Source organism: Ammospiza caudacuta, chromosome 1 (genome assembly GCF_027887145.1).
Source record: "Ammospiza caudacuta isolate bAmmCau1 chromosome 1, bAmmCau1.pri, whole genome shotgun sequence".
In the NCBI taxonomy this organism is placed as follows: domain Eukaryota; kingdom Metazoa; phylum Chordata; class Aves; order Passeriformes; family Passerellidae; genus Ammospiza; species Ammospiza caudacuta.
The window spans coordinates 83,665,705-83,678,716 of NC_080593.1; the positions used below are offsets into that span (position 1 = coordinate 83,665,705).

The 13,012-nt window shown below is 35.6% G+C and overlaps 1 protein-coding gene across 3 annotated transcripts in view; it reads right to left on the reverse strand.

Moving 5' to 3' along the window:
* Positions 1-459: 459 nt before the first annotated feature.
* MTRR (5-methyltetrahydrofolate-homocysteine methyltransferase reductase) overlaps positions 460-13,012 on the reverse strand; it is a 29,238-nt gene continuing 16,685 nt past the window's right edge. For all 3 annotated transcript variants that reach the window (XM_058805397.1, XM_058805405.1, XM_058805413.1), the window contains 9 exons: positions 11,966-12,119; positions 11,112-11,200; positions 9,272-9,452; positions 7,884-7,926; positions 7,252-7,438; positions 4,850-4,968; positions 3,306-3,398; positions 3,039-3,218; positions 460-2,082 (listed from right to left, as the gene is read on the reverse strand). In XM_058805397.1, the coding sequence (XP_058661380.1) occupies positions 1,938-2,082; positions 3,039-3,218; positions 3,306-3,398; positions 4,850-4,968; positions 7,252-7,438; positions 7,884-7,926; positions 9,272-9,452; positions 11,112-11,200; positions 11,966-12,119 (1,191 nt within the window). In that variant the 3' untranslated portion in view covers positions 460-1,937. The remainder of the gene's footprint in view (positions 2,083-3,038; positions 3,219-3,305; positions 3,399-4,849; positions 4,969-7,251; positions 7,439-7,883; positions 7,927-9,271; positions 9,453-11,111; positions 11,201-11,965; positions 12,120-13,012) is intronic.

Here is a 13,012-nt window from a genome sequence, read left to right on the forward strand (position 1 = left end):
AAATGCGCAGACACCAACTGTACATCTGTCAAATGCAACACACACAGCCAGAAAAGAACACTCAGCTGTCAGTATCCCAAAGGGTGCCATGCAGTGACCTGCAATATTACCAAAATGGATTGTGGGATGTAAGTCTGAAAATGAATACCTGCAAGAGACATGGGGAAAGCTGAAGCTAGCAGTCAGGAAATCATTGCTTTTTCTGTAATCTCCAAGCACTTTCGAGTGGAACAGAAAACCCTGAGAATGTACATGATATAGTAAGTGTTTTTTCTAAACAAGACCCAGCCAACAGAAGGTGGTTTATGATTTATCTTTATTATTCTAAAGTTAGTAGATTTTTCTTTCATTAATAGTTTTCAAAAATATGTAAAGCTGATTCACTGATGCAAAATGTTGCAATTGCATTGTGTTCATCATTTCCATGAGTTTAAAATTACTTTTGAAAAAGAAGCACTTCTGTTCTTTTTTATGGGCTACAGATTAAAAAACACAGCTTGCAATTACTGTAAGCCACCTCTATGAAGTTTTTTCTGTAGAGATTATATGACAGAGATTGATATAACCACTCTGCTGAAGACCTACTGCACAAAAGTTTAGTTGGTATCTTCCAAAGTTACTAAAATAATCATTGCACAGGTTATATCATAATCTTACTTCCAGGAACTTCAATGGAATGTTTCTTCTTTAAACACATGGTTTTATTCTAACTGATCATTCTAATTTTTCAATTTTTTAAAAAATTTACCTACCAGTTAACTAATAATGACTAGAAAACAACGAAAGTTGCAGCAAGTGATGTGGTTCTGATTATGTGTAAGTCAAAACAAAACAACAATTCCTCCCAGGAAATAAATAATGATTTGCCTAAAACATTTACTCACACTTTGTGTTTGTCTTTAAAGGTCTAAGCATGACTTGGAATCGAGGAGACAACATGGATGTTTAGAAGTCAGAAAAAGCAGAGGGAAGAGAGCAGGGCTCTGAAGAGAAGCCTGAATGACTTAGTTTTACTTTTCCACCTATTTGTACTCCAAATGTCTCTTGTTAGAAAGACATCCACACACTTCAGTAATTTGCTTTCAGCCACTTTATTTTGCAGTGGGTGGCCATACATAAGGGCAACTACTTTCAAAACACCATATTTTCTATGTCTTCAATTTCAGAAGATTAATTTAGTAATTTGAGAAAGTATTTACCAAGCAATATTATTTAATTAACCAAATTCAACACAACTGGTGAGTTTGCAAAGAAATTAAACCACAAATGTTTCAGAGACAGGAACGAAAACAATTTCAAAAGAATTATACAGGAAGATCTAATAAGCATTAAAATGGTGTGCTGCAAATTTTTAGACATGATGTAATTATGTGATGGAAAAGCTAATTATTTAAGAGAGCTTTGGAGATGAAATTTTTCAGTAACCTGTCTGTGGAATACCCTAGACATTCGTTCCTTTTGGCATTTATTGTGCAAGAAGAAAATATACAAGCAGTCTCAGGAAGTATCTAGGAAGTGTTCAAGTAAATATTGGCAAGCCAGTAATGTATTTCATGATTCACAGATCATTGTGCAACATATTTATTCTGTACCATCTTTATGTATATATTATAGGAAAAGATACATGATGTAATGTGAACATACAGTTATGCTTGTACAAGTGCAGAAGTTTTTAGTTTATACAGGAACCCAATCTTAAGATGAAAAATCAAGGCACTGAGACAGTCCATTATGAAACATCTCTAAAAAACCATACACTTCAAAGGCCAGCCTGGTTTGTTGTCATTTAAAAGGTTTCATGTTCTGTTGGAAAGGTCAATAGAGAAAGTTAACCTTTGTGCGACTACTGACAGAACTTTTGGCAGTAATTTTTAGTCAAAAACAGATGTGTAAAAGGAAGTATTTTGTATTACAAAGATATAGGGAAAGCTCAACATTTAGCTCCAAACATCCTGCAAATATCGTTTTGCTTCTCGAAGCATGGCCAACCTCTTCATTGCTTCCAATTTGTCAGCTTCCATTTCCATGCTCAAAATGTCTACTACAGCATCACTTACATCATCAGCCATGTGCTTCTTATCTCTGAAAAATAAAAAATAGAGGAAGAAAAGTGTGATAGTGTCTTTTTCCATTTATCAATAGCTTCAGAGGCAGGACAACAGAGGACAGAATCATTAAAAAAATCCCCAGCAAAAAAAGGGCTTTTATATTGTACAGCATGATTCTCAGACTTTTCCTGTAGCTGAGCATTGACATTAACTAGGGTTTCTCTCAATCAAACACAACATAGTTTTCAGCATGCTGTAATTCCTAAGGAAAAAAAAAAGCCTTGCAACCCTAGTTGAGCTGGTGGAGAATAATTGGTTTCTTTCTAAGGAAGAACTGAACCTGCTGAATGAGCTTTGATTCCTATATCACTACAGAGTTCAAATATTAAAGAAAAAAACACAAACTAAAAATTGGTACCACACCCCTCATTTATTAATAATGTTATTTTCAATACAAATAGCTGACATTTACATCTGCAGAAGAACACATTAACATTGGGCCCTATATTCAAACAGTTTGTCCATTTATCAACAAACTTTCTAAAAACCTTGGACCTCCAGGTAAGTTAGCATCCACAAACAAAACCTCTCACTGTAAAATTTGTTACTGTGACAGAGCTTTAGCATTCTGGAGCACCTAAACCTGGAACACAGAAGACTGCTATTGTCTAACAGATGAGCGGTTTCTCATCACATCTATTCACATATATAATTTTCTAAAGAGAAACCAACTGTCTTGAAATCTGTATAATTTAATTGAATACTGAAAAAGAAAAGGAAAATCAATAATAAGCAACTAAAACAATCAGTGGAACTGTGTGGTTACAAGCTGCATTTCAAGATTATACTGGAAAACAGTGGACAGTCCAGCTCTCCAGGAAGGCTCTTTCAGCATCATATTGGTCCTTTCTTTCAGACAGCTCTAAGCCTTTCCAAAGCCTCAAACTTCTGCTACTCTCTTTCTGAACAGTCTATTTCCACTCTACTCACCCACATATATAGAAGTAACCTCTCTCCTTCAGCAGAACTCTGGCAACTTCCTTAGCACAAAGCCTAAGGACATCTTGCACATATTTAGGTGGGGCCACTTCTGCAGCTGAAGAGTCTCTTGAGAAACAAACCTTAAGGTGAGTTAAGGTTCCATTTTTAAGAAAACACTGGAGCTCATCTCTGAAAGGTAATAAAAACCCGTTAGCAATGGCTCAGAGATGAGCATTCCCTCATGAATACAAAAGAGATGTTAAATGGTGAACTTGCTTGAACAAATAGTCTCGATCCTGATGCCGACAACCAAAGAACAGCCACGTTTCTCCAAATTCCCAGTCTGTATGTTGTTCTCTGAGCTTTTGCCTAAAGAAAAAAAAATTAATCCTTCTTTATCAAGTGCAGAATCTGAAATATATATAACCTAATTTTTAATAGTAATATTTTAACAAACCTCTGGACTGGCAGAATCGTAAAACGATTTAGGTAAATCAAAGTCAAACCCTCATTTGATTTGCTTGACTACTCACTTTCAGACTAGCTCAAGATAAATCTTTTTTTTTTTTTTGGCCACAGTTTGATATTGGAATAGTCAAGACTGACATAGCCAAACGTGTCACAAAATAATCCTGACTGATTCACTATCTAGGTAATCACTGCCTTTTATCCTTCATTAGAAGCTATGCAAAACCACCTGGGGAAACTCAGCAGTTTTAGAAGGCTTTCCATTTAGCTGTAGATACCTGCTAGGTATTATGACTAACAATTTATTAACTATCACATCATCAGAAAAATTATTTCATTTTCTTGAAATAATGCTGGAAGCATTATTTTAAAGGAGTTTTAGCTACCATTTTCTAGTTACACCAAGAGAGAGACATTTCATTTATACTTTAAAATAAAATGCAAAATACTTTTGAGAGGTAAAGGTACATTTGAGAATCAAACTAAGGACTACACAATGATTTGGCTAAAGCAAAGCATGGAGTTAGAAACTACATGTCAAAATTGCACTTTTCTCTCAAATAAGATGTTTTGAAAATTGCTATAGGACCCAAGAAACTCCACTACCTTGCTGAAACTGAGTAACATTGGAATATGTGCTGGTTACCTTCAAAACTTAGAACCATTTCCCACCCAAATACTTCACTCCTACTGTTCTTTTCCTCAGAATGATCAAGGTTTTACATATTCTTGGTGATGTGCTGTCACTTTTTGAACAAACATCTCTTTGCCTTGCAAAATTACATTGCTGTAACTGGAGAGGGAAAATAAAGAGATCCACCTTCTCTCACACACAAACTCCCAAACACCAAGACTACTGCTGAGTTGAAGGTTCTGGTGCTAAGCTCCTTATCTTAAAACACCAAAATGTAAACCACACAGAAATAAGAGAATGTGGAAGAAATCCAGACATTCACCATGCCTTCTAATATGGATGCCATTTCTCAAGGAAGTGGATTGAATAACAAACTTAAGCCAATCAACACATTATAAAAAACTATCATACTCTTACAGGCCTTCCCCCAGCAGCACAAAGAGATAAAGGATTTAATTTTTATTACTGTTTCTGCAACTATTACTATTTCACCCAACTTCTCCTATATCTTCTATGAATAGTAAATACAGTCAGATGAAAATTTAATTTGAAAAACAAATAAATACATGAAAGATGCTTGTTTAAAATTAATAAGACTGCTTATAAACAGCATATCACCATTACATAAAGGAAAAAAAATTAACTGCATTTAAACTCTCAGGCTGTATCTCTCCTCAACATAAAAAGGCTGCTCTCCAGATAACAACTTGGTACATACCTATGTTGTAGGAAACCAATAAATGGTGCAATTCCTGTTCCTGGACCAACCATAATGAATGGCACAGATGGGTCTGCAGGTAAGTGGAATGCATTGTTTGGACGAGGAAAAATAGAGATCTAAAATAAAATCAGGTAAAATATAATTGAAGGGTATTCTTAAGCCTTAAAAACACCATGACATTTTTAGAACCTTCAGGATATTTACACAGCATATGTACCCGCACACTCTTCTAAATCCTGAGCTTCAGAGTTCATCTTTAATGCCACACAGACATTTAGCATAAAATCTCAGAGAAGTCTCTGGAGGAAAAAAAAGCCAAACAACAAAACCACACCATATTTACAAACCTATTAATCCATCTGGAGGAAAACTGGGATAAACCACACAGAAATGCGTTGTTGAATATGAAAACTGACTGCACCACAAATTTGGGGAATACTGTTACAGAAGGCACAGAAAGTTTGCTATTGGCATTCAAAGAGAAGTAAAGCTAGTTTTTTGCTATCAAAGGCAACTCAACCTTTTTTCACATTTTGGGAGGTCAGGATTTGTTTATAGCGAATTGAAGCCTGCTGGTAAAGAGCCTGCTTTCTTAATTTTCATAAAAGTTTGACATGATTTCCAAAAGTGCATATGGGTGAGGGGAGGCACATAACAGCTCTACGATCTTGGAAAATGTTTTATATAATCCTAGTGATAAACAGTAATTCTAATTTTCATATCTGTGTCAGAAAGGAAGTCATATTTTTATATGAGCTCCAATACCTATCCTCTGAGACACAGCCAAAAAAACCTATAGAAAACAAGAGATTACTGTTTTTAATTCCAAGAGATTATTCAAGACTCAGCAGCAGCCATAGCAGAGCTTCATACATTAAAGTAATAAGTAAATATCTAATTTGTTTTGCACATTAATTATGAAAGGATTTGAATTTACTTTCAAGTTTAACGAAGGAGAAAGGCAGTAGACCAAGTTATTTAAACTTTGTTGTGTAAATCTGAAAGGTTTAGCACTGCTAATTTTTTTATACTTTAATTCACTACAGATATAACAGTGTTAAAGAGCATTATTTTCCTAGTTTCATGATGATAAAAAAATAGAATAATTCTTGCTGGTGGGGAATGATACTTTATATACATACACTTCACACCACACTTGAGTTAGGAGGATATTTACCCTATTAATGATTCCAAACTGGTCATTCTTTCAAAACAGACTGCAAATGGTAAACACATTTGTACTCTAAAGTGTATGCAATTAATCTAACATATTTTTGCATAAGATCACACTCATCTGTTTTGTGTTCTTATCCCATATATTTCTGCAATCTATGTACATTGCTGCCCATTTATCTATGCTGAATTCTAGCTTGTGCAGGAGACGAAATAGTTTCTAAATTTTATCCAGACTCATTTTGTAATAATCTTTTTTTTCTTTTTATCCACCTCTTTTTCTTGTTTGATATTTAATTAATTTAAAATCAATTAAATTTTAAATAAAGAGCACACATGAACACTGGAATAAGATATATGATGCACATATTAATCTTTGCATTAGCTCTAAAAAGTGAAGATAATTTGTATGCTGTTTTCCCCCATTTTGTCTGACTGACACCTTGACTTATTGGCACAGCTTTCTTTCAACCAAATTCTATTCTTGTTTCCATTTTTCATAATCAAATATAGATTAGGCTGCCAGTAGTTCTTTTAGAGAAAAGACATGTATATCACACATATCAATTATATAGTAGAATTCCTATTTTTTAATAATTAGCTTAGACCTAGTGACTTTGAGATGGATTAATTACACAGAATCTCTGCCACAAAATTAAATGAGGGGGAAAAAAAATAAAGAAGTACCTTCTCCCAGTAATATCAACTGTGCCAAACAATCACTGATACAGGCCAGAAAAAACCACAGAGGACTGTCCCCTGTGTCATAGTCAATTAACTTGGCCTTTGCAAACTCTGGAAGACCTGACAAGAAATGTGAGTTTTACAGTTTCTCCCCTATTACCTGCCACTGCTTCCTGGAAATGACCAAGTGCCTCACTCTTGTGATGCAAACAGTCATGACCATTTAATTACACAGTGGTAGTTTAGTCAACGAAAACGTCCTTCGAGATACACTTAGAGCTACAGAGGGGTGGAAAACAACTCTGGCCTTTCAGCAATGGGAAATTGCACAACTTAGGTATGCATAGATAAGTAAAATTTAACTTTAGTGTTTAAGAATCAAGTTCTGGACATGTTATACAGAAGTACACTAGAACTGCAACATTAAGGTTTATGCTGCCAAACCACATGCACTACATCACAACAGTGAACAAAGAAACCTGCAGTTTTTTTCAGACATGCATAGATTTAACAGTTAATGACTTTAGAGCTAATATTCATACCTTTTCAATTGAAGAGCTTTCTCCTTTTGTACCCTGAGAGTTTTTACTGGGGTGCAGTAGAGGTGCAACTAACTCAGCAAGCCACCCTGTACAAACTCCTTTCCGTGAGACTGGTCTAGAGGGACCGACAGGGAACTCCACAACATTAAATACAAAGCACAGCCTTCCTGGCTGATATAAGTCTGAACTGCAAAGACAAAAATATTAAAAACCTACCTAAAACCTGAGAAACACCTGTACAATCTTGCAGCAGGTCCATTTGCAGCCCAAACTATTTCAATCGAATCAAGATGCTCAATGTTCAGCTAACTGCATAATATTTATATTTAGTTAGAAATTGTTTTAAGGCTGAACTCAAAGCCCAGTGTCTACAGAAGGGAATCCAAATTCCTACCAGATTTACCTGTGTGTGAGCTTGTTCCTGAGAGCTTTACCAAAGTCTTGCCACACACTTAAAACAATATTCTTTGAAATAGTCAATGTTTTTCCAACAGGGTCACAACTACATTTTCTCCTTTACTCCTCTCCTTCCTCAGATTCTAACATACACAAAAATATCTGAGAAAAACCCCATACCTAAATAACTAAGAAGATACAATTTGAATTGTATTGAATTGCATTAAATTCATTACCTTGAGGCAGAGTAGGATCTGGCTTGTAATTTAGGAAGATGTTCTGAAGAATAGAAAAAAAAAAAGTATCACTTATTTGATTCACCCCAATGAAGATATTGTATAATGAGTGTTTACACTACAACAGATTACAAGGTATTTTAATTTAACTGCAATTTTACTCTAGTAACATTCAGCGTTTGTGGTTTAGAAACAAGCAATTAAGACCTGAACTCTATTTTGAATGGGTTCTAGACTTTGTGGAACATCAATTAGAGATCCTATACAATGAAACCATAACACTTAATTTATGGGCTTCTCGGTCAAACAAAAGTGACTGTAAGGTGTACAGAAGAGCTGCCAATTACTCCACCTCAAATGAGGTGAAGCTTGAAATTTAATTTTCCCCACCTTTCCTCTATGAGCTCAAAAGCTCTCACAATAGAAACTGCTTTACTGAATGTTTCCTATATATAATATAATGTCCTAGAAGAAGCAGATGTGCCAGCTCAGTTTCAAAACAGTGATTACCTATGCAAAGTTTAGAAATCTCAGCTGAAAAAAAAAGATGCAGGAGTTCACAGGGCATTTTTTGAACAAGCAACCCCCTACATATATCACACATACATTTATGTCTACGTATGTACAAAAGCAGAAATACTCTTTTTGTCAGTATATGCACACCCTGACATATTTTAAAGGTGCTCTACATAGATAGTTGCTAGGCGGAGTTAAGAAAAGGTAGTGCAGTGAAATTACTTAAACAAGCCACTAAACCCTTTCAGTAATTTTGGGTAAAGGTGGACAAAATTACTGCAAGAACACAGAAAGCAATTTCTTTGACTCCTATTATGATACATACTAAGAAACTCTGGATTTTATTTTGAAAAATAACTGCCAGCAATTTCAGATGTATTTGACATGGTTACAGGTGTAGTCCCATCCTTTCAGTATTTTATATCAGAAACCCTGAGAGTGTGTTAGACATAGCATAAACACAGATATACTAGGAAGAGCATTCTGTTTTAACAGGTAAAAGTGCAAGAAAAGACCATGTAAGCAGAGAAACTAGGAATTGTAAAAATAAGTATTTTATAATTGTAAGCAATTGATGAACTAATTCATAAAGACCCTAATCCTGCAAGCACCTTATGCTTACTTTTTATGTACAGGAGTAATGCAGAGTCAAAGCATTGGTATGAACCTGAGTGTTTGCAGAAAGAAAGCCAAAGACTATGAACCATAAAACAGAGCTTTGCTCCTCAACAAGAGTTTCAGCTTGATCACTATAGAAACTATATTCCTAAAGCAGTTAACTGAACAGCTACTCCCCTTTCTTGGAAAATTGAACATTTAGCCTGATGCATTTTCAGAAACCAAATCTAATTAAATCTAAATCAGTCTTTTACCAATTAACAGGCTAAGTGAAGGCTTGCAGCTTGGAAAAGCATGAAGTAAATCCAGGAGGCAAACATTAGAATCTCTAATAAAGTGAGTATAATCAGAGGCTCCTTGTCTGCTGCAAAGCTCTTGAAGCCTTCGTTTTTCTCCCGCATCACTGGTACATTCCACAAGAGCTCGCAAAAATGCCTGTAGGGAAGAAAGGAAAGAGTGAAGGGTAAAAAACTTGTCCATTTGGGAAAATGATCACAAAACTAGGAAAAACTTGGGTTGCCTGGGGACATGAATTAGATTAATAGATAATACACTTCATCAATTTTTTTTTTATTGCTCTTCTAATGTCTACAACAAGTTGGCACATCAGGAAGTCCTACTTAGCCTGACCAAGGAAGAGACAAAAAAACAGGCACAAGCCATTTCCCCCAAAATTTCAGATTTTTGAAAGGTGTTCTTATTGCCCCTATTTACACTTTAGTTAGGCAGCTCCATAACACAATTCAAGACAAAACACCATTTGCTAGGGTACAGAGGCCAGGTAATGAGTAACAAAAATCTTAGAAGAGGTATGACTATAAATAAAGCATGGGATTAAATGAGTCATGTTAACGTTGTTGTGGTGTTTTATTCTATACCTTATGCCTACACTGGTAAACTTTACTTAAAGGGAAGCTAAATTGAGCATTGTAAGATAAAGTGAAGATCAGATATAAGTAGTTACAAGGGTTTTTTTGTCAAAAAAGAAAGATGGAAATAGACACAGTGCATAAAAGAAAAGTGATAGAAAACACCAAATGCAATCAGATGACACATTCTACACAAAGGAATACTTGAAAAATAATGTGTGCTCAACCACAGAGCTTCCAGACAATAGTTTTGAGTATGGAGTCACATAAAGCACATTTCAGGCTGAAGATTTAATACGGCAGACAGGTTATAAAAACTGGCTTCAGTGATATTCCCCAGCCAGTACTCTCTGCCTACTCTTATTGCTGAGACAAATTTTCAAAAATATTAAATGTGGTTTTGAAAAGGTTGGAACAACAGGAATATTCCCTTCTGCTGCAAAATCCACTAAATTGAGTAAAAAGGTCCTCCCAAAAACTGATTTCCCTCAGAGACCTGACCACACAGTCATTTAGCTTCATCTTTCACATAAAGTTATCTTTAAAATATGTTTTGACAATACCAGAAATACAGACGCATTTTCAGTTAGAAGCTTTGATTTTTTTTACATGCACAAAATGAAAGGAAAATAATACATACATGTGAGAACAAATACTAAAAAGCAAAAATCTTCTTTTGAATTCTGCTATGTTACTGAAATGTTAAAGAAAAGCTTTAAAATTTCACAGATTTCACACAACATGGTGAGTTGGAAGGGGCCCACAAGGATCATCAACTCCAGCTCTTAAGTGAATGGCCCACACAGGATTACCAGCACCATGCTCTAACTGAGGACACTGTGGTACATTTGCAAACAGAAATGTGTATTTTAGCAACAGAACTTGACAGATGTGGCTCTCTCTGATTAAAAAAAGTGTTTACTTTAAAATGACTACGGGGCTACGTTCAGTCAGCCTTCCCAGTTATCTAGCACTGAGTCATCTAATACTTTTCTACTTTCTTCCAGACTAGTCAGGAATCAAGATACTGCAGAACAGGAATGTCTGCCAGATAAACTACCAGAAGTGACTTTTCTCAGAGTAAAGTACAAACAGTAGCATACAAACTGACAATCCTTATTCACCAAGAGATACCATAACTACACACAAAGCAAGGACAGATCTGTAAGAGACCATATAGCATAGAATGACTGATTTGTCTTTAGAAGAAAAAACACATAAGCACCTTTTTGGGAACTGCTCTTATTTCCAGACACCAAGTTAGAATGAATTTGAGAGTACTTCTTTCAGGGATGTGTTGTGGACGAACTGCTCCTGGTTCAGGGGAAGAACAAAAAACAAAAAGTAAAATGTGCATTTATTAATATACAGAAGTGGCATCACACATCTCATACTTAATGGACAACTTGTGCAGCCCTCAAAAGTGCAGGGAATCTTACGGTGAGAACTGATTTACCTATAAACCAGAACAACTAAGAGCCCTCCACCACCCTGTGAAAATAAAGACACAACTCAGCAGCACCATTACGACCCCAAATGCAATACAAGACAGGAGTAATTCACACAGGTCCAGCCAGCACTACACAGTGAATCTGATGCCACTCCTTCTGAAATATGACATCATAAGACTCAGCAGAACACATCCACAGACCTACAAGTCCATTAAAAGGCACCTTTGCAACAGCATTAAGGCTTGTCCTTGAGGAGTGCAGCCCTCTTAGGATGTAAAACAGATTGACATGCTGTGTTGTGCAAGGAGATTTTACTTTCAAGTAAGGGATTGGAAGGTTATGTGATTAAAGCCTTATCTCCACAAACATGAAGGAGCACAGAGTAAGAATGAGATGGATGGATGCCAATGCCAGGCTGCAGGTCCCAGTCAAGAACTCAGCTATAGTAAAACCAACAGCAGCATTCTTATGCATCCTCTTTTTTAACACATCACTCTGAGTTCCAACATGCCTCCATAAAAGACAGTTGTGCTCCCACACATACAGTAAAAATATTGGAAAGTATGCACACCAACTCCTACCAACACAGAAAGGAGTGCTATTCCATGACCAGTGCATTACACCATACCTTTCTTTTTAGTGCCCTGCTTAACTTTTACACAAACAAAGTTGTCTCCTTTTTCAGAAAGCCCCAAAATGTGAAGAAGCTTTTCCACTTCACTGACATTGTTGGGACACATTACACAGAAGGCATCTCCAGGCTGGTACTCAAAAGCTGTATCCTGTTTTAAAACATGAAACATTTCTATTAAATCTTACTACAAACCAAGGCATTTCCATTCCTGACAACAACCTTCCTACTACTGTGCTCACATTAAGTCAAATATTTTTACTCTGTACTAACACTTTGCTGTTTTGAGCACATCAGAAATGAAGTAGTCATGTTTTCTTTTCAGGCTTAACCTTACTAATTAGAAAAAGTCTTTCATCATCTGGTTTAAATATTTGGACACTTTTTAATGAGAACTGCTGAGCAGCCCAAACAGAAAGAAAATAAATACGTATTAAGAGGTTGTGTTATATAATCAGCTCAGATCATTAATTACTGATGTTCTACATTTTCTGGTTGGAGAACAGCAGAGAAATTAAGTCCTCATAATTAATGTAACTTTTTGTAGATACACATCATCACTAAAAGAAAATTTGCTGGTTCAACTATTTGATGAATTAGTGACAGAAATGACCAGAATTCCTTTAATTTTTTGGAGGAAAAGAAGAAAAAGAAACCAAACAAGAGCACAGTGAAAATTCAAATCTTAAGACCTAGATTCTAGTTTAGCTAGATTAGCTGAGATTCTTGTGTGCAACTGCTGAAACTATTGTGTGTAACTCAAGCTCCTGCCTGTTAAAGAACATGCAGAATTATACTTGCATCATTATGTTTCCCTCATGCATCACGTGAGTGACCTGCATACACAGACTAGCAAGAATTTTAGGTGAAAAAGGCAAGAAAATGCTTATATTTTCAGTGAGGGCTGATGACAGAATGCATATATACATACCAATACATGCAAAAAACCATGTCGCTCAAAGAATCAGTTGCTCGAAACTTTATAGAATCTATTTATAATTGAGATTTAAAGATGTCTCATGTATATTGAGACAGATGAGGCTA